At 40.9% G+C, this 20958-nt stretch overlaps 1 protein-coding gene across 1 annotated transcript in view; it reads right to left on the reverse strand.

The window, feature by feature from the left end:
• ISM1 (isthmin 1) overlaps positions 1-20622 on the reverse strand; it is a 29485-nt gene extending 8863 nt beyond the window's left edge. The window contains exons 1-2 of the mRNA XM_007423918.3: positions 19120-20622; positions 3489-3728 (exon numbers count right to left, since the gene is read on the reverse strand). Coding sequence (XP_007423980.2) covers positions 3489-3728; positions 19120-19815 — 936 coding nt within the window. The 5' untranslated portion in view covers positions 19816-20622. The remainder of the gene's footprint in view (positions 1-3488; positions 3729-19119) is intronic.
• Positions 20623-20958: the final 336 nt, after the last annotated feature.

A 20958-nucleotide genomic window follows, 5' to 3' on the forward strand; every position in this document is an offset into this window, starting at 1 on the left:
AAAGGCAAGGGATTGTGTTAAACCAAATATTACAATGATTTCCTTTTATTTTATTCTATCTCTTAGAATCTGATGCAATGCAATCTTCTTCTGTACAAATAGGAAGTACAGCATAGATTTTGTTTTATACCTTGTGAAGTCTTGTAAAATTATTATAACCCAGGGAATCAGAAGGGAAAAAAAATCCTTAACTACTCCTAGAAACTAGTTCTTTTCTTTCTAGTTTTTATTGTTTTATATTATTATTTTGTATTGATATTTTAAACTCTGTTGGCCATCCATGGTCACTTCTGCAAGATGGGTGACCATATAAATACATTAAAATAAACAAAATGAAATCTTTAAAGACAAATGTAAATTCAGTGATTGAATATGAAGGACTTATATATTTTCTATCAATACCCCTCTGCAATTTGTCATCATTATTTTAGCTTTCCTGTAACCATAAGAGGTATGTTCAGAGATTCCCACATTTTACAAAGTGTTAGCGTGGCAGACTGAACAGACTAGGGGCGAAGGAAGGCACAGAACAAGGACACGTACAAGGCAGACAAGAGGAGAGATGAACAAGAAAAAATAAAAACTGAATCTAATGGAAAGTCAAGGAAAACAGGAAACACATACTTAATGTCCTTTTTCCATATGCCAGTAGTTTATAACTGGTTACAGTTTAAATGTTGTTGGACCACAAGGTAGCTCTGAATAAGATATATTATTTTTACAACTATTACATATTATCATATATTATTATATGCAAATATACTGCATATACTGTATGCAAATATATTAATATAGTTATGATTAATATAATGTTAATTATTTTAAAGACAATTTGATCATTGGCATTTGGAAAAGTTTTGTTCATAGATAGTATGTTTAGTAATTCACAAATCAGTAATTCCAGACCACTTCAGCTTATTTATTCATTCTTATATTTTATATTTCTGCTGTAAGGTCTCAGTATTAACTATTAATGATCTATTTAATATTGGGGTATATTTATGCATATGTTTACTATGGATTAAAATGTTGCCTTGGAATTGTTGGCAAGTTATCTTGAAACATTGTATTATATTAGCTCCCCAAAACATTTGGGCCATTCTGAGTGTGTTTTCAGCCTCACGGATGACATTGTTGATAAGTATAAACTAGTTAAATTATATTAGCCCTGGAACTTTATCTGTACAATCAAGCCACTGGTCAATTTACTCCAACGTTATCAGTATTAGAAGTGACTCTTCCCCAGTCTGCTCAAAGTCTGGGAATTGTAATCCCACCAATCTGGAAGGCATCAGCTTGGGGAAAATTACTGAAGTACACTGATGTATCATTGTTTGTATTAACTGTAGCCTCCTAATTTCCAGGAATACCCTACACAATTTTCTGTTCAGTAGTATTTCAACACAACAGTGTGTGTGTCTGTGTATGTTTTTACACGGAATAAAGAAATTTAAAATCTATTCCCACACAAATACACACACACACACACACACATGTCATGGAGGTATTATACCATACAGTGAGATGTATACTTGTCCAGAGGGGAAACACTCCAAGCTTAATTGAAGAAGGGGGCTTTAGTTCACAAAATCCCACCTCACAGTGTGAATCGGCTGGCCTTCAAGGTGCAACAGCATATATTTGGTTTTGTGGCAAATGGTTATTATGGCTCCCTCTGTGGAAGTGTGGGAAATGGTGACTAAAAAACTGGAAGAAAAGGAGCGTTCAGATCAAGAAGTGAAATATCAGACTTAATTTCAGGACCTCCTAGAACTCCGGCGCTATTTAAATAGGCTTGAAAAGCATAAACATACATCACGCATAAAATAATTTGGCAGCCTAGCCCATTTGCTTATACATGACTTCACTTTCTTTCGAAGGAGAAGAAAGTGAACCTGTTGCCCGGTGAATAGCCCTGCTATGCCAGCATGACTGCATGAGTTGGCATGTGTCAAATCAGTGCTGATTAACAAAAGAGCTTTTCAGGAAGAAAGAAAGAAAAATCAATGCTCCCCAAGGAAATATATTTAAAAAGTACCTCATTTTCAAGAACTTCCTGGGAATTCATTTCCTTGAGTGCAGTGGTGCATTTGGCTGCTGATTTGGCAATCAAATTAAAAAAGCAGCTGTAGCACAAAAGTAACAGCTGCTCGGGTTACCCTTTCAAATGATTCCTTGCCTTGCTCCTAGTGAAACAATTGCCCACTGGCAGAGGAGCTGAATAAAATATTTTGTTACTGAAACAGATGCAGGCAAACAGTCAGTAAACAGATAGGCACTGGTGGTAGGTTAGCACAAGCACAGAAAGTCTATCTAAGAAGCGGATGATTGCTATTTTAAACTGGAAATGTTTAAACTGTCCTTCCTCAATCTCCAGATGTGTTCGAGCAACAGCTTCCAGAATTCCCAGCTGGCATGGCCAACGGGGAAGGCAGGTTTAAATAAATACTCATTTATATTTAGCCTAAAATGGGTCAAAGAGAAGAGAAGATAGGAAGAAATTGACTAATTTACATGTATCTGCTTGAAGAAATGTGGTGGATGGTCAAACAGAACATTACACAGATATATTCAATTCTGTCTGCAGACAAACATTCCATTTTAAAAAACTGGAAACTTTCTAACAGGTGATCCCAGAATAACTTACTTGAGACCTAACATTGACTCTAAATGTAAGCTACCTGATCTGGCCTACAAAAACCCAGATGGCAGCAAAGGATACAGAAACCTCTATTTGCAGCCAATTAGTGACCATCCCATTTTTTTCAATCCAGTTATGGTAAACCTATCTAAAGATACAAACTTGGCTTCCAAAGTAATGTTAGTCCAAAAGATCCCAGGTTCATTCTCAGTTAGTTGCAGTCCAAAGCTCCTCAGGAGAAACCAGTCCATTTAAATTAATTCAAAGAAACTATGCCTTTAACCACATACATTTTACCATAACAAGATGCTGTGGTGAGGCCCCTTTAGTGATAAAAAATTAATCATCCAAGGCTCAGTCAATCACTCCCACATTCATTTCCACTTTCCTTGTCTGCTGTTCACATTATGATCTAGGTCTGTGGAACTTTTGCTATTACATGGAGGCTAATAATAGCATTTCAGATCAATTAATTAACCAATAAAATGCACTATTTCACTCACTAATGATCTTAGCTTCTGCCACAAATATTTAACCACGGAGCAATAGTACAGGAATTTAACAAAGCATCCTTTTCTTGCACATACCATTTCCATATTTTTTCATATACTGCCCAACTATTTAATAGGGTTCATGCTACATTATTTATTTATTTGTTTCATACTGTGAATTGCCCAATTATTTTTAAATGAGAGGTCCATTTAATTTTCTTTGCAGAATTTAGGTCTTGCATCTTGGTTTTTTCCCCTTTGCTCCTGGTATTTGAAAATGCTTTTTAAAAAAGGTACATGTTAAGTCAATGATCACCTTTGAATAAAATACAAAGAATAAAACGGAAGACCTTTACCTGGATGTCAGGGTTTTGCCCATTAATGTCTGCTTTTGAGAAGTCAGGAAAATTTGGAAGATCCAAGAGGAAAGATCGGGGTCCATCTCTTTGCAAAGAAGTCTGTCCATTCTGCTGCCTGAATCGCTGCTTGGCAAATGAGCGGTGTGCTGCCTGGTGACCACGATAATTCTGTCCATCTTCTGGGTCTAGCATGAAGCTGCTCTCGAGAGACGAAAGGCTATCTGTGTGAAGGACTTCCTAGGAAGACAAAGAAAAAAGGAAACAAACTCAGTTTTTGTAGATCCAAGAAAGATATTAGGCCGGATACAGAAAGGTTTAGCAGAAGTAACTCTGGTCATGGACATCTGAGGGTAGAGGAAGGCAAAGGGGAAAATGACAATTTGTGTGTGATGAAAGAGCACTGCACCGTTTGTTTGACATCATGACACCCTCCCCTAGATAACCTCAAAGAACAGGATGAAGTGGGCTATCTAATGAAAAGACGACTGGCTCAAGATCATGGCTGAATAGGATTGAATTTGGATCTCTCATGTTCTACGTAGCATAATTTAATCTCAGCCACATCTCTAAATCTCTTATATATTTCGGACTAGAGCTCCTGGCCATTGGTTATAAAAACTATAGGTCACAAAATCGCCTGTCCTTGCTCTAGAACGAGCCTGCACAGATTGTGGCCCGCCAGCTATCCTTGTGCAGCCTACTGGCGTTTTTTGAAAACTCAAACCAAATGTTGCTGCCACCAGGAAAGATCTGCTGCCACCTTGTTTTCCACTGCCACCAGGAAAGACATGCTGCCAAATATTCATATGGATGCAGGATTCTACAACCATTAGTTTGCAAGTAATAACACATTTTCATAAATTGGTCTCTCCTCTTGCTGCTCAAAGCTTTTTAACTGGAAACACTGAAGGCAGGGTCTCCAGCCTTCTGCATCAAACTAAATGCTAGAGTTCATGCTTCACAGTCCAAATACATTAAGTTCATTCTTTGTATTCAAGAAATTTCTTAATGATAACTGTCATGCTTTCTGGAATATATAAAATATAAGAACCATCATGAATGCTTATGATCCCACAGCATAGAAATTAGACCAAACCTATGTTTTCTTTAATAAACCTTCAATTAATTTAAAATCCAAAACTAGCTGGTTAATGAAACAAATATATCTATCTTTGAAATGTTGCTACAAGAGCACCTGGATTACTCCTACGCCACGTATAGCAAACTATAGGACCATTGAGAGGAGTAATAGAAGACACGAAGCCTTTATGAAGCTAATAATGGACTAAGTGATAGTCCAGGTTTCCAGAACACCTGGTTTATAATTAAAAATATTTAACACAGAGGCTTCAGATGAAAGTCTGTAAGAACTGTAATACCCAGAGTACACGATTCCTTCCTGCAAGCAACAAAGCATAGAGGAATAAAGCTCTGCTACACATTAGTAGTCTCTCGCTTGAAAATTAATGAATGCAGCCTCGTTTCAACATTGTTCAAGCCCTAACCCTCCTCTCCGCCTATGCTCTATTGTTACAACATCAAAGACCAACTGCTGGCTCAGATACAGTCAATATGAAAAGAGAAGGCCCCCTAAATTTACTGCTTGACTGCATTCTCTTTAAATGGAGAGCACCGTGGTCCTCTTTCAAAGGAGGTATCCCAGACATAGATCTTCTTTATAGGACATCATGTACAATAAAACAAAGCTATAACTTTACCAAAAAAAACCACAAAACCCACCAACAACCCAACCCAACAACAAACAATGTGAAGCACCTTTCAAGAATCCTCATGAGGTGAACATTCCTATTTAAAAAAAATATCACTGTGGTTACCAGTTTGTAAAACCTTTGACATATTTCATCCATAGTTCAAAGCTTACCGATGACATTATTTAAGTGTTTATCTGTTTGTTTTTTTAAGTGAATTATAATTTAGGTGGGTGTGCACTTACATGTTTGATATTCTGAATTGTTTTTAACACTGGAACAGCCTTGGATTATTAAAATCTTGGAATGATTTGCTTAGGCATTACCACAAATTTACTCTCTGAAAAAAATCAAATCAAATCAAAGTCCTTCCCCAATATTAGTATTTTTACATTTAAATAATTGAAATCATGACAGATCTTCATCCCATAAAGTAGGAAGAGCTTTGCTGTGAAAAAACGTACCCCCATTAAACTCTTTTGTTTCCAATCTAAGCAGTGAATGCTTTGAAAACGACTTGGTCCAAATAAAGCTTAAGATCGGTTACACATAATACCTCCAGAGTCTACTTTTTCATTCACTACAAGAAATTTAACCCATCTTTGTTACTGAGCTATTTTAACGTTTGCAGATGCTGTAGCTATGTTAAAAATGGGGACACAGCTCCATGGAAGAGGCACACACAGATGGATGGAAGCCACCTCTCAGAGCCAAAAAGTAGTTGCGCTGGTCTGTCTTTTAAAAAAAATCACAATAAGGCAACTAACAAGTCCAAGACCAACTAAAAAAATCAATAAATAGTGAAGACATCTTTACATTTTTCAGAACAATCCTCATACTGGATGTCAAGCAAAACATGGGTAAACACTGGATGGACGTGATACAAGTGTGAAGACAAATGTAATATTCTAAGAATTAAAACATACCAAAGTATGTCAGAAGTAGTTTGGATATAAATTTCTTGCTTTGGAAACAAACAGCTTTAAATACAATAAATGGTGCCAACGTTTCTTCTATCATATGTAATAAGTTCACCAAACCTTTCCCACCATATACATATTTAGAAGCTTATAAATGTACTTTGAAATATGCTGGTCTCAAGTTAGCAACTTTCTGCAGACAGAACATAGCACTGGAATTCTGAGTATGTGAGGACTGTTGAAGGAGAAAATGTGAAGAAAAACTAAAGGATTTCCAAAAATCTCTTTAGATGAACCTGAATTAAATCTGCCATAAATAGCATAGCATGAGTTGAATCCAACTTTGCAAGAGCTGTCAAACATCTGGAACCTTTTCCCCAGGTACCCCTGTGCCCCCACCACACTATGGGTCTGGTATGGTACTTCAGAACCTGAACACCTGCCTGAGCTTCTGCTCCCCAGAGAAAATACATGAAATTTTGCAACATTTCCTCTGGATTTGTAAGTAGGCTTCTCACTGGCAGGAATTCCCACCAAGTCCTTAGTTTTGGCTCCTGCAATTTTTTCTTTTCTCCTGTAGCCCAAACGGTGTGATACATTGCCACAACTACTCTCTCTCGGAGGACAGTTTTGCCTTTCCCATCACAAAGTGGGGAGTTCTTGTTATTTTTCTCTTCTATTCCCCTTTATTTGAAGGGAAGAACAGATATGGTAAAGAAAAAGATGGCCTGGGGGCCTGATGGGGGCTCACATCATTGGAATTGGGTCATGGGGTAATTGATTCTACCCCCCCCCCCATCATCTTGAATGTTATAGTCTTTTTATGTCTATAGCTTTTTTAATATATGGTATGATTTTTTTAGCTAATTTAATATGGATACTTATATTTTTTACTGTTTTTGATGTTTTATTTTAATTGTGAGCCACCCAGAGTTACCCTCCAGGGGAGCTGGGCGGCATATAAATTTAATAAATAGATAAATAATAAATACAAATGGAAGTGTTTGTCATTTCTGGTACTCTCCCATTACCCTGCCAGACTCTAAAAGGATGGCTGGTTGGATCTGCTGGAGAATGAATACAGCAAGCAGGAGATTTACATATGATGCAAAATGACTGCAGAGAGTTTCAGTAGCTGTATGGAAGTATCCTTAGAATATCTTCCCCAACTAAGCATGCTCCAGGTGGGCCAGCTCTCATGAGAGGTGCTGTTGCAACACAGAAGAGTTTTGGGAAGGCTGTTCCAAGATAATTCGTATTTTTAGGAACATGCTGAATGGAGATAATATTGCAGCATCAAGCAAAAATCTATTTTAAAAAATCAGATGTTGGAATCTTAAGAAACCCTGGTAGGAACAAACTGTAGCAGGTTACTTAAATTTTCTAACACTGATGGCTTAATTCTGGAAGAGATACAAGAAACCTTTTTACTCCCTGTGACAGTATTCTTCAGCTAAACTTCCAGATGGCATAATTCTATTGCCCCAAATACTAGGCTTCAAACATTTCCTGATCAATATACTTCTGATCTTAAAGCACTTGTCCCAGAACGCTACATGCTGCACACAGCTTCACTATCCATTTTTGTTTTCGGCCTGATGGGCATGTTCTGTTTGTATTTTTTCTGCACACTATTATAATAAAATATAGCAAGAGAGTTCAAAGGCAGAAGTTAAGAAGCAGCAGATGTTCAGCTGCCCTTATGCACCTTTGGGTCATCTACAGAGGGACAATGGAGAAAGTGTGTGTGTGTGTGTGTGTGTGTGTGTGTGTGTTTATGAAAAAAAATCCCCACTCATTCCTATGGGTGGTATGTGTCTTCCTCACTCTTTGAGTTTTGAGGGTTCTGCGCAGTATCTTAGCTGTGCCTAGCCCTGCACTTTTCTGGACAGAGAGCTTTGATGTCATTCCTGGGATCTGTTGGGAGTAAGTTCAAGCAGAGAAAATGCCATGGCAAGACAAGACCCTGCATGAGATGTACCATCTACAGATAGCTGAGTTGGCTGACATTGGGAAATCCTACCAGTGCCTGGAAAGGGCTGGACTAAAAGACAGCATTGAGGCACTGATCATAGCAGCACAAGAACAGGCACTAAGCACCAGATCCATAGAAGCAGAGGTCTACCACACTAAACAGGACCCAAGGTGCAGACTGTGCAGAGAGACCTCAGAGACAGTCCAACACATAGTGGCAGGGTGTAAGATACAGGCAGAAGCAGCATACACTGAACGGCACAATCAAGTAGCTGGCATTGTGTACAGGAACATCTGCACAGTGTATGGGCTAGACCCTCCCAAGTCCAGATGGGAGATTCTACAGAAGGTCATGGAGAATAACAGGACTAAGATCCTGTGGGACTTCCAGATCCAGACAGGCAGGTACTGCCCAATCAACCAGACACTGTTGTAGTAGACAAGGACCAGAAGACAGCAGTGGTGATAGATGTAGCAGTGCTAAGTGACAGTAACATCAGGAAAGATTATGAGAAGTTGGAGAAGTACCAGGACCTGAAGGAGGAACCAGTGAAGGCCAAAGTGGTCTCAGTGATAATAGGAGCACTCAGGGCTGTGACTACTAAGCTGGGAGAGTGGTTCCAACAGATCCCAGGAACAACATCAGAGCTCTCTGTCCAGAAGAGTGCAGTGCTAGGAACAGCCAAGATACTGTGCAGAACCCTCAAACTCCCAGGCCTCTTTAGCAGCAGTGTAGTTGTTATAACAAGTGAGTCACATAGTTCATAATTACCAGCCCTGTCAATAGTCTCATCATAGCATTTTGAAGTAATTGAAGATTCCAAATATTTTTGAAAGACAGACCTGCATATAGCATGTTATAGCAGCTAAAATGAGATACAGCCAAGGCAAAGGTTGATACAGCAATATCAAACATTTCCAGGAATGTGTGTATTTGGCCGTTAGAGTTCTCTGTGCAAATACTCTCAATTTGGGCGTCCAGTTTCAGGTTGATGCCCAAGCTGCAAACCTGCCTATTTCAAATGAAGCATAAGCTCATTTAAACACAAGTAGCATTCCTAGTATCTGATCTGCTGTTTGAATAGCACTCTCTTGCACAAATTCAGCTTTCCTTGTCTTCCTCCAGTCCCTCACCAGACCCTGTTTACAGCTTGATTAGCTCCCATGGGACTGAGATGAAAGGAAGAGCTTTCATCTCAAAATATTGGTGCCACTGAACCTAGCAGTGCCTGCAGCAGTTTCACATACATGAATAATATGAGGAATTTAGTAAAATTCAAATGGGTGCCATATGACACCAATGGCTATGGTGCCAGATTTCAGAAGCACCACCTTCTGAAATTATCCATCAAGAAAAGAATAACTATAAAACAGAATTAATATATCTCTGGGCGTGACTTTTTTTTCTTTCTTTTTTAATTCTTATGCAGTACCCATGTGCTTGGGATATCTCCTAAATATTTTAGATTTAGACACTAATATTATTGCCTGCTCCAAATATCTGAAAGAAAAGTAGTCCAGAGCATATATCAATGTACAAACTTTAAATGCACGTAGTACATTGTTTTACGGAGAAAATGAAGGAAGTTCAGTGCTGTCTTGAAAACTGGCATGATTTCAATGTTTCAGCTTTAATTAAAGGTCAGTGCCTTTTAATAAAGTACAACCCACTGGTTTGGGTCGAAAAGAGCTGAGTTCTGGTTTTAAAAAATGAACCAATAATTTGGTCCAACTCATCAGTGATGGAACAAGAAAAGGAAAGAGGCTAGGAGAGTAAGAGAAAATTGCTTAGATTGCTGAAGCCCTCAGAGGTCTGTAGAATCAAGCACTGAAGCCTCCTTTCATCTTGTTGCTGGATACCCTGCCTCTCTTTCTTTCCATCCTTCCCAGCATTATGGACTTCTCAATACCACTCACGTTGCATTATATCTATTTCTATACTTAACACCATATTTTTAACAAGACCATAGGCTTGCATTATGCCATAAAACAACCCATTTTATGCTATTATTGATATTATTTTATGTACATGTTACCACATAGGATAAGTGGTATTCTTTTTAGACTCAGGAAAATCTTGTAACCCTTTCCTTCCCCAAATACACACAAGAAACATAACAATGGTAGCAGTACTGATCTGAGAAAAGAATCCAAATTCATTGTTGGGAATTATCTTCACTTGAAACCAACCAAAAGTGTTACCAAAAAGTGTGCACACTTTCCAGTACTCTTTTTTTAGGTTAGGTGATAGAAATAGCAGCTTTGGAAGAAGACAGCAATGAAGTCCCCAAATTAGGTCTGGTATTAGGGCATGAATTCTGCAACAATGTGAACGTGTCACAAGCCATGAGTCTCATTTATCACCACAATAAATATGTGTTATTTCTTCAACATAAGAGTGGCAAGCAAAGTAAGGGAGGGGGATTAGATATACTCCCATTCCTTTTATAATCCAAAGGCAGAGTTCCAAACCAATGACAGAGACCAACAACAGAACTGGGAATGTTCACTCATTTGGGTCTGGGCTTCATAGTTATAAAGCAAGTGGTGAGTATGGAGCTACTTGTTTGTAAGAACCTTCTCAGGTCTGGTATCCTTCAGGTGTGTTGGGATTATAATTTCAAGAATTCCCAACCATCAGAGGAAATAGGGAAAAAGGTTGATTTATATATGCAAGGTCTGGTTCATATCTAGCATCTTTACTACTGTATATAAATCTCTGTAAGACAATTCTATTCTTTTGGGGGCTTTAGTTTGGATTCTTACCCTGAGCAGGGGGTTGGACTCAGGAGCCTCAACAGCCCCTTATAATACTGTGATTCTGTGACCGTTGGAAGTTGCTGCCGGAAGAAAGAAAATCTTACTGGATTGGTTAACCAATATTGTAACACTGTAGACCCATAAAGTGATGTGTTTCATTTTGGCTTAATATGATATAGTATATTGGCCATTATAATTTTTAAACCACTATCTAAGATTTATACAGTGATTAGGACATAATGCCTGTAACTACCATGATATTCCTCCCCTCAAGTTGCCCAGAAACCAAATAAATTAATTTTAAAACATTTAAAAAGAAATTGAAGATCTCACAAAACTGCCAAATCTTTCAAAATTTTGGTGATCTCATGACTAGCACAAAGTGTCAAGTCATCAAGAGCCAACTTTTATATGTCCATAATTCAATTCATATTAAGTAAACAAAGAAGTTTTTGACTTGCTGGATATTTATACAACATCATCATCAACTGCTACTAAAAGTTTCTGAATAGTAGTGGCCACTTCAGCAAAGTAATGCCAGGTATAATTTATAGTACAGGGGATTGGCTCCTAGGTATCTTCAGGACTACCTTCTCCAGGTAAAATCAGCTTGTACGTTGTGTTTGTTCCAGTCAAGAATGTGTAATGTTGAAGACAGAGTTTTCCATGACACCTCTAAATCTCTAAATAGCCTCCTTTACCCCATCTCCCATCCCTGCAAAGATCCAGCTTTTACTACTCTGCAAGGGTGCTCAAACTGTGTTGACTTGGTTAGGTGGGTTGGTGTTAAAGATTGCTTTATGTCTATTTATTTTCTGTTTTAATGTTTCTATTGTGAGTTTGGTTTTGGTTGTATAATTGTGACTGCTGTAAGACTATCACATTGCAAACTGCTGGGAGTCACCTTGCTTCAGTGATATGTCAGCACAGTGCATACATAAATGTTACACAGATTTTCATTTCACTGTATTTCTGAAGAGTAAGTGGAAAGAAAAAAAAATTCCAAGTACATACAAGCACCAATGATACTGAATGCTTTATTCATATTTATTACTTAACTTCATATTGGTCAACTGGCTTGTACAAACAGATTAAAAATATAATTCTTACCACTACCCCCTTCACTGGTGGGAGTAGAACAGGACAACTGTCTTAAGCAGGTGGTTTGGGGTGACACAAAAGGGAAGCATGATGTTAGTTATTTAGTTTATTATCATTTCTTTACTGTCAGGGAAGCTAAAGTGGTTAGATATCTAAATAAATATTGATGTCATCAGAATTCTACTGTGGTGAAAAAAATCCATTCTACACTTGGAGTTTTCCTACTGTATCTCTGTATTTCTGAAATGAATAAAAAAAAAAAGAAGCATACATAGGCTCCATACTGTCTGACTCCTCTATGAGTAAAATATAGCCTTGAGTTTTTTAAAAAAGAACATCCAAGAGGAATATGTACCTGCTGCTTATGGCAGAATGCATTTTTTTTCTTTTCAGAATTCCAAAACAAGGGCACAATAAGGGCACAACTCACAAAAATTTATGCCAGTGCAAATTAAGGCTGCCAGATGTTCCTTTTTAAAAAGAGCAGTTCCTTAATTATTGTTCATGGGGTGAGACGCACAAGATTGTTGGCTATGGGTGCAACTGCAAGAATTTCAGATAGCCCCTGAACTAGGTCAAAATTAATATTTACTACCCTAGTTTATTACTAAAGGCCAGAATCTATAGAGTTTTATAACCAAGATATACAACTTCTTCCAAATGTTTCAGCTGGGTAATTCTAGCACTAATTTAATCATAATGCATAAGAACTGGAGAAATTCAACACTTAACCAGTACTGCCTGAAGAAAAGATGTATGTAACTAACTTAGGGTAGCAGAAACCACAGAGTACTGTGTACCTGTTTAATTAATGCAGTTCAGTAGGGATTGTGAAAAAATTAGAAGGGATATAGAACATTTGCAGGAACCTGTGGTCTTCCAGATGTTACTGAACAACTCCCAAGTGTCCAGCCAAGATGGCTAATAATAGGGATGCTGGCATAGGTATTCTCAGGTAACAAGGATGATGAAAAAATTATGACAATGTAGTAAATGAATTCTTCTTCTATAATAAAACATGAAGTATCTTAGAGGCAGATACTTCACATGTTCCTCTTTGCTAATTCCCTCTTTCTTTCTTTCTTTCTTTCTTTCTCTTTCTTTCTTTCTTTCTTTCTTTCTTTCTTTCTTTCTTTCTTTCTTTCTTTCTTTCTTTTTCTTTCTGTATCTTTGAGTCAGTTTTTGACTTCTGGTGACCGCCTGGACGAATGCCTGCATTTTTCTTGGCAAGCTTTTCAGAAGTGGCTTGACATTGCCTCCTTCCAAGGGTTGAGAAAGAGGGATTGGCCCAAGGTCAGCCAGCTAGCTTTGTGCCTCAGGCAGAACTAGAACTCACGGTCTCCCGGTTTCTAGCCTGGTGCCTTTAACCTCTACACCACACTGGCTCTCTTCTTTCCATCTTACTTCTGGTAAAGTTAGAATACAGGAACTATATGGATACATATATTATGTGGCTCTTTGCCATGCACTCATGTCATGCAGAAGGAACTAGGTCACTGCTCTGAGTTTGTCCATAGGATTCCTGCATCCGTATTTTAATAGATAGGCAGCAACATAAACAATGATATGATTTTTTTTTTTTTTTGGTCTGAGGGAAATAACAGATATTAACGTAATTACTGTCTCCTGAATTAAATAAATGAGTGCTGATTTTTGGGCATTTAGCCATCCTAGAACTCTTTGAATTTAAAACCTAAGTTATTATCTACTTGAATAAAATAACAACATAATTACACAGAATGGGGAGCATATAGTCACAATTTATATCCTCTATTGTAATTAATTCATTAATAATTTTACAGTCAATTGTAACTGTATAACCTGCAAGGGCTGCAAATTCCCCATTCCTGCAGTAGGCTATCGGAATTATGAAGCTATCACTGGAACGTCTACTTTAATTAGACATACTAAGAAGTAGACAATCTGTTGATTTTGTTTTAAGGTTTATCAAAGCCCAAACTGCTTCATTCAGATGCTTCAACCCCAAAAAGGGAGGGAGAACAAGGTCTGCAGTTTTTCTAAACACTTGCTCCATGTTGAATAACCCCTTCAAAAGGCCTACAAGAGACATGCATTCCGCAATACTATGTAAATCAAATTGAGTACCATCTCAGGTGGGACATTTGCCAGCCAGCTAAAACCATTAGTCATTTGATTTACTGTCTGCAAGATCAAAAATGTTTCTTTCTACAGACATTTTTAAAGGAACATTCCAGATGAGCACACTGTTATGGCATGGAATAACATAGGTAACAGGACAGATTTAAGAAAGAACAAAATCCAGAAATACCTGAACAACTAAACTAACAAAAGATTTCAAAAATCATTAATTTACTTGTGTTGTAAAATATAGATCTAATACAAGTTAGTGTATTTTTTGGCTAAACAACTTTGCCACTTATGCTTCCATCTGTTTTACTGCTTATTGTGACATCTACTCTATTTTTTGCCCTTAATATTTTCAAGTTTCTGCTTTTCCAAAATTCAGAGCTGTAAAATCAATTAAGTTAGGAAGCCTGTAACTCTGAATTGCTACACATGGCAGAATATATATAAAATATATATACTGGACCAGATGTTCAAAGCTGTTTAAAGGCAGGAGGTCAATTTAATAGAAAGTTTTATGAGAAAGTGTAGAGATTTCATGAAGTCAGGAATCTGTGTATACATTCTTATGCTGTGTTAAACAGAACCTGCCTTTAGAACTAGGTAGCCAGTCCCCCCAAGATTTCCTTGATGATGCTTATAAACAACTCCTTTGGAAACTCATTTGGACTTTTCATTACTCCGTTGTTTCTCTACATTAAAAAAGGTAAATTCAGAAATATCCCAAAGGCTCCAAATACTTCATTAAAACAATGCACAATCATCGTTAGTTCACTCTTTTATAAATCATTATTTTCAGGTGCTTTCAGGAAAGAAGGAAGGAAAATGCATATAAATGAATGAATGAACGAATGAATGAATGAATGAATGTTAGGCGTCACGAGAAAATTTTTCTTAAATGAAGAATGCAAGATGCTACACAATGGCAGCCCATCAATAGTGCCTTCAAATGGTTCATACTCAACATTCCTACCCCTGAAGTAAATGCATCTTAACATTCAAACATGGGATAAGGGAAATGTTTAGGCTACTAGAGGACAGAAAATTCTACTTCTGAATCAGAAGATCGTGTTTAAGGAAGCAGTTCCAGATTTTGCAAGAAGTAAATCTTATGAAATCACCCCAAATAAAGCAGATACTATTTTCTCCATAAAGTTCCTTTCTTTATAGTATGTAGGAATCAAATGCCTGGTTATAGTATGTAGGAATCAAATGCCTGGTTTAGAATAGGATGAACTTTGTCCTATAGCCTAGTCTCCATAGAGTAAATTGCAGTAACAATATATGTATGTCAAGAATTTCCCTTAAATCAGTCAGAAATATTTTTTATTTTGTATGGGGTTTGTTTTATACTGTATTTTTCCATGTGAGCCACTGAGAGATGTTTTTGATTGTGGCAATATACAAATATATTTAATAAATAAAAACTTTCTAGCTACTTTCTTCAGTCTTCCTAAATAGTTTGTTGGGAGTAGATTTCTACAAGTTTCTCTGCCTCCTGTGGATGCACCTCATTGGAAGATTCCCTTTCCTCTGCTAATTACCTCCTCCTAGACTCAACAAAGAGTTTTGAAAAAGCCTTCTCCAATCTGGGTTCCCTTAGAGTTTTAGTTTACAAGTTTCACACACTGACCCATCATGATCAATGGTTTGAAATTATGGTAGCTTTCAACCAAGATATCTGGAAAGACACAGGTTGGGAAACCATGGTAATAAAAGATGGGTCTTTTACCTATAAATTCCCCCTTCCCCCACCTTTCACTCTCTCAGGGTTCCTTATTTCTGTTACGGAAATACGCTGTAAGACTGCCTGGGACGAGCTAGGGATAAAGTAACTCATTCTTAATCATATTAACTTGGAGCCCTAGATTTGTCTGTATATTTCAATAGCCAAAGATCTGTCTTAAATGTACTGATTGCTTCTTCTGGCTATGTAGTTTACTCAGGAGGAGAAAAGTTCTACTGTACTCATGCAAAGAAAAGGCACCCATGTGCTCCTTTTACATCATAAAAATTAAACAACTCCCATGGAGCTCAACAAACTTACTTTTGTGGCTTGAATTATGGTGGGCAAGAGTAGCTAAGGAGTTTGCTAAGTGTTAGGCTTCTTCAGCTCAGCTCCCCAACATTTCAATCACTGTCATGGGCATCTCATACATTTTATCCTCAAATAATACTAGTTATCCAGAGAACCTGATGCAGAATGCAACTTAAACTAGATTGGTATAAAAGTTCTTTGCATATACAAGTGGGGAACTCTATCACTCATTGAATTATTCAGTACATCATGAGAAGATAATCATGTCAGGGGAAGACGTGGTTCATGGACATATAGCTGTGTGCACAGGGGCATTTTATGGATGTCCTAATGAATGTGGGAAGGTTGAGGAGGTATCTATCATCTCCACAAGTGCTCATTACTCTAGGCATCCAGGGGGGAAGGGATTTAAACAAGTCAATTTAATGGTCCCAACTGCATGATCAAAGCCCCATCCATTTTGGACATGCATCATCCCGCATACATAGAGTGCTAAGGCATCAAGTTCACAGTCATCACTGTCATCTTGACTTTTTAACACCCTCTGCCCTGCCCCACCCGCAGATGCTACTACTTCTTGCCCACCTATCATCTACGGACATCAGGGCAGTGCTGCGCTTTGCACTCAGAGGCACAAAGATGTTCCAGAGTGCATGATGTTCTGGCATACTACCGGTTTGCAACTCTTTAAAGAGTTGTGCCTTTTCCCTTGATTGTGTGGCTGCCCTCTGCACCCCTGCATGCTCTGAAGCAGCTGTTGGGCTTCAAACCCAATTTGCCACACAGCCCTAAGAGATACTGAACAACTAAAAAGAAACTCATGTTCCCTGCGTAATGAATATTTTTCAGCACTTCTCCTTTTCTTAGTTTTATATTATAGCTGAACCTGGTCACTGTCTTCTGGGTGCATTTCTTGGCTATCTGTCAGAAAACGTAGAGGTACTGCAATCTGAAATCTGGAAAAGGGCTTTTCCTCTTCTCAAATATATGGTTAATGTCACCAGATTAAATGTGTGATTTTTGAATGTGTTAACCAGAACAAAGGGATGATCCGAACTACCCACCTGCTCTGTGCTTAGCAGAGAAAACAAGGATAAATGTCCATGAAAAGATATAGAAAGTTATTTTGTCCAGTAATTGTATCTTTGGGAAGAAGCGGTTGTTGTCCAGCATATTATCTGAAATTAGTTCCTTTCAGAGGGTTGAAACATTGCAGCAAAAATATATTTTTCCTTAATATTTCTCCAAAAGCTTCTAGTGCAGAAGAGAGCGGAGGATATTTGGGGTGGGGAAAGCAAGCACAGAGTCAAAAAGCTTGGGTTAATTTTCCTTTTTAGACTTACGGATTTATTAGCATCAGTCACATATAATGACGCACCATGAAGCCTGTGTTATTAAATCAAATTGCAAACCCACTTTTTTGCCAGCCAGATGCCCCCAAGATGGACTGGAACTACAACTCCCAGAATTCCCAACCAGAAGGGGTCAAAACAGGTCTCCCTGGGAATTCTGGGAGCTTTAATCCCAGCAACCTGGAAGCTTGGAGAACACTGCTTTAAACAAATAAGCAGGTAAACAGTCAGACAAGTATGACATGATAATGACATGACATGACATCTAAATTTGTGGTTACAGTCTCTTTTGTGCCCTTAAACCAGGCTATATTCTTGATTCATAAATATTAGCACAGCTAGCCATAATAAATCATAATCTCAGGTTTGGGCACCATGCAAAATTATTCCTGCCTGGTTTCTTCATCTGGTTGTACAAAGGATGGTGGAAATACTCTCCATGCATAAATCTGCTCATTCATGTTTTGATATAAACGCTCCTTTCGGCTTATTGTTAAACGTGAATTTGGTCATTATTTCTTTAGGTCACTTGGTCGATATTGGATTAATAATGCAATTTACTCATAAAATATGTCATTTGTTTACATTGCAATTAGGGGGAAAAAAGCATTAATCAAAGGGTGTTTTTTAAAAAAAACACACTGGACCCTTTTTATTCATCCAGTGAAGGGTTATGGGGCAACAGGACAGGGAAAGAATTTACTTCAAGAAGACTAGGAAAGTTGTGAATACAGCCTTCAATGGGCAAAACAAATCTTAGGCAAATTGGTTTTAAAATCAGGAAATCTGTAAGAGGCAAGATCACACATACAGAGTCTAGGCATGCAGTAGTAATGGGGAATCTATGGTCTTGTAGATGTTGCTAAACTACAAATCCCAGCACCTCTCCTCTGACCACTCTGTCTGGCCCAACAGCATGTGAGAAGCACCAATTCTGCACCCCAGGAAAGGTCCAGATCCTGACTTTGGAATGAATATGTGGAAGTTAGATACAGGAACTGGAAACAAGAGCTCTTTGAGCTTTCAGTGCAAGGGTGAACAGACTGAAACACACCTGACAAACTGGTGTAAGAAAAGAGCACTACATAGGATAGAAAATTGGTAAGGTTTTGTGCACAGGGCTGGAGTATAGTTCAGAGTTGGACTATATACTTTGCACACAAAAATGGTGAGGAACAACCCTTAAGAATTTCCATTTAATGGCACAAAAGAAGATGAAGGGCAGGATTCTAGAGGAGCCTTTGCCAGGTTAGACTTTAACCCCAATTCTTTCCAGCCAGCACAACCTTTAGGTGTGGGAAAAACCTGGCTTCAATTCTTGGCAATGCCAATTCAACAGAGCAACAGGAGGTGATAGGAAAAACTCTAGAGCTGGATCTAGCTTCCGAATTCCCCAGCCAACACGGCCTTTGACGGTCGAGGGTTCGGGGTGCTGAGGCTGGGGCAGGCTATCCTGAAACGAGCCAGCCGCTGCAGACAACGAAGCAGCTGAAGGGGGAACTGTAGGAAGTGGGTCAAACGCGGCTTCCTAGAAGGCGCGGCATGCGAAGGCTTTCACCGGCCGGACGCCCTGAGCTTTCTGCCCACGGCGCCGTTGCTAAAAGGGAGAAGGGACTGGGGCTAAAGAGCCCTTTGCCTCCAGAGCACAGCCCCGCTCCGCGCTCTCACCTGCTGACGCTGGCTGTGGTTGCCTGGCGGCGCTTCGGGATCGCTGCTTCGCAGCACCGTGATGTGCAAGGCAAGCAGGAGGAGCCCCAGCAGCAGCAGCAGCTCGGCCGCTAGACGCACCATCCTCTTGCAGAGGACGGCTTTAGGGCTCCGCGGCGGCAGCGGCGGCGGCGGCGGCCACTGAGAAGAAACAGCCGGAGGAGGAACAGCCGCCGCCGCCGCCGCCGCCGGCCCGGCCGCTAAGGGGTCGGGAGCAGGAGCGCCAGCGCCAGCTGCGCCGGTCTCGGGATCAGCGGGGCCGGCGGGAGAGGGAGCGTTGTCGCAGGCAGCGCTGCCGCCGCGCCACCGCCACCACCACGGCGGAGCCACTTCGGGATGGGAGGAGGCTTCCGAGGCGGCGGAGAAGGAGGACTGAGGACGCTCGTCCGACGGCGGCGGGGCGGGCTGCAGGGGTCGCTGCTGCTGCACTTGCAGCCCGGCGCTCGCATGGGGTCTTGCCCGCCTGCAAAAGCGGCCGCACACCGGGGGGCTGCCGCGGACTTTTCTCTCCCCCGCCTTCGAGCGCGCTCCGCGAGCCAGGAGAGCCGGCCGGGCAGCCGTCGGGCTGGGGGGCAACAGAGAGCCGCTGTGGTGGCGCCTCCGGAGAAGTCGGGGCGCTGGTGCTGTAGATGCCCAGCCTGTCTGCAGAGGCACCATGCAAGGGGCCGGCGGCGTCCGCCCCTGCTGGCGGCGAGCGGGAGAGCCCCGCTTGGAGGAGTCGGTCCCGCTCCCGCGAATTCTGTCGCCTGGCGCCCGCCGTCCGCGCCAGAAGGACTATTTCTGCTCTTTCCCGCTGGCCTCTCCCTCTCCGCCTCGCCTCCTGGACGAATTCGTCCCGCGCTCCCTCAGGCGAGCAAGACCCGCACTCGGGTCCTTCACAGAGGCCCCGAGGAGCCTTCGGAAGCCCCTCGGCTGCGCTGCCCCAGGCCCCTCGCTCGCACGCTCCAGGGGGCACTTCCAGTCGCGGGCCGCTTTCCTCCTCAGCCCATTAGCCCGGGGAGCGGCTGGCTGTCAGTGCGGGCTTGGCCCGTGTCAGCTTGGAGCCCCACGCAAGACTTTCCCGCCTTGCCTCCGCTCCGCTCGAGGGCGAGTCCGGAGCCTCCTCCTTCTTCCTCCTGACCTGCTTTCACCCCCTCGGGTCTCCCGGTCCTCCGTTCCCTGCTGCTCCTACGGCCGCGGCCGGTCCGACGCTATTTCCCAGGCAGCGGCCGCAGCTACTCTCAGCCTCTTCGTCCCCGGGGATGATCCGCCGCTGAGAGGGAAGACCAGTCTGAAGGGCCGGTCGAAGTCTTTGGGGGGGAGCTTGGGGGAGCTCGAGCCCGGCCAGTTCCCTCGCCCGCTGGTGCTGGGATGGCGAAGAGAGCGAGCGGTGCTGGTGCCAGCTTGCTGCCCGGCGTGGGTTGGCGAACGGCGGGCTGTCCTTCTCCGTCCAGGGTGGCTTTCTCCTTGCGTGTGTCTCATGCTTTTATACGACGCTCTTTCCCTTCTCCGCGGAGCTGTTGTCCCCCCTCTCCCTCCCCTCCTTTTAAAGTTTTCTTTCTTCTGATCTCATCATAGCAGCTCTTTTCTCCCCTCCCCTCGCGTTTTATTCCCGTGTCTAACTTCTTATTTGCCCCTTGCTGCCAACCTGGAGAGTTACAAGCCAGGACGCCAGCAAGAGCTGTGGTCTTGGTTTCCTGCCATTTTAATACAGTCACTTGTTGCCTGTGCAGTCCCTTTTGGATGGGACCAACACATGCATTAAGAAACTCAGTCGATTTTTCCTCCTTAAGGAAAGGACATTCTTCCCCACTCCAGAGG

The sequence above is a fragment of the Python bivittatus genome, unplaced genomic scaffold (assembly GCF_059951505.1).
Source record: "Python bivittatus isolate LINGU-HERP-01145 unplaced genomic scaffold, Pbiv_v1 ctg000020_np1212, whole genome shotgun sequence".
In the NCBI taxonomy this organism is placed as follows: Eukaryota; Metazoa; Chordata; class Lepidosauria; order Squamata; family Pythonidae; genus Python; species Python bivittatus.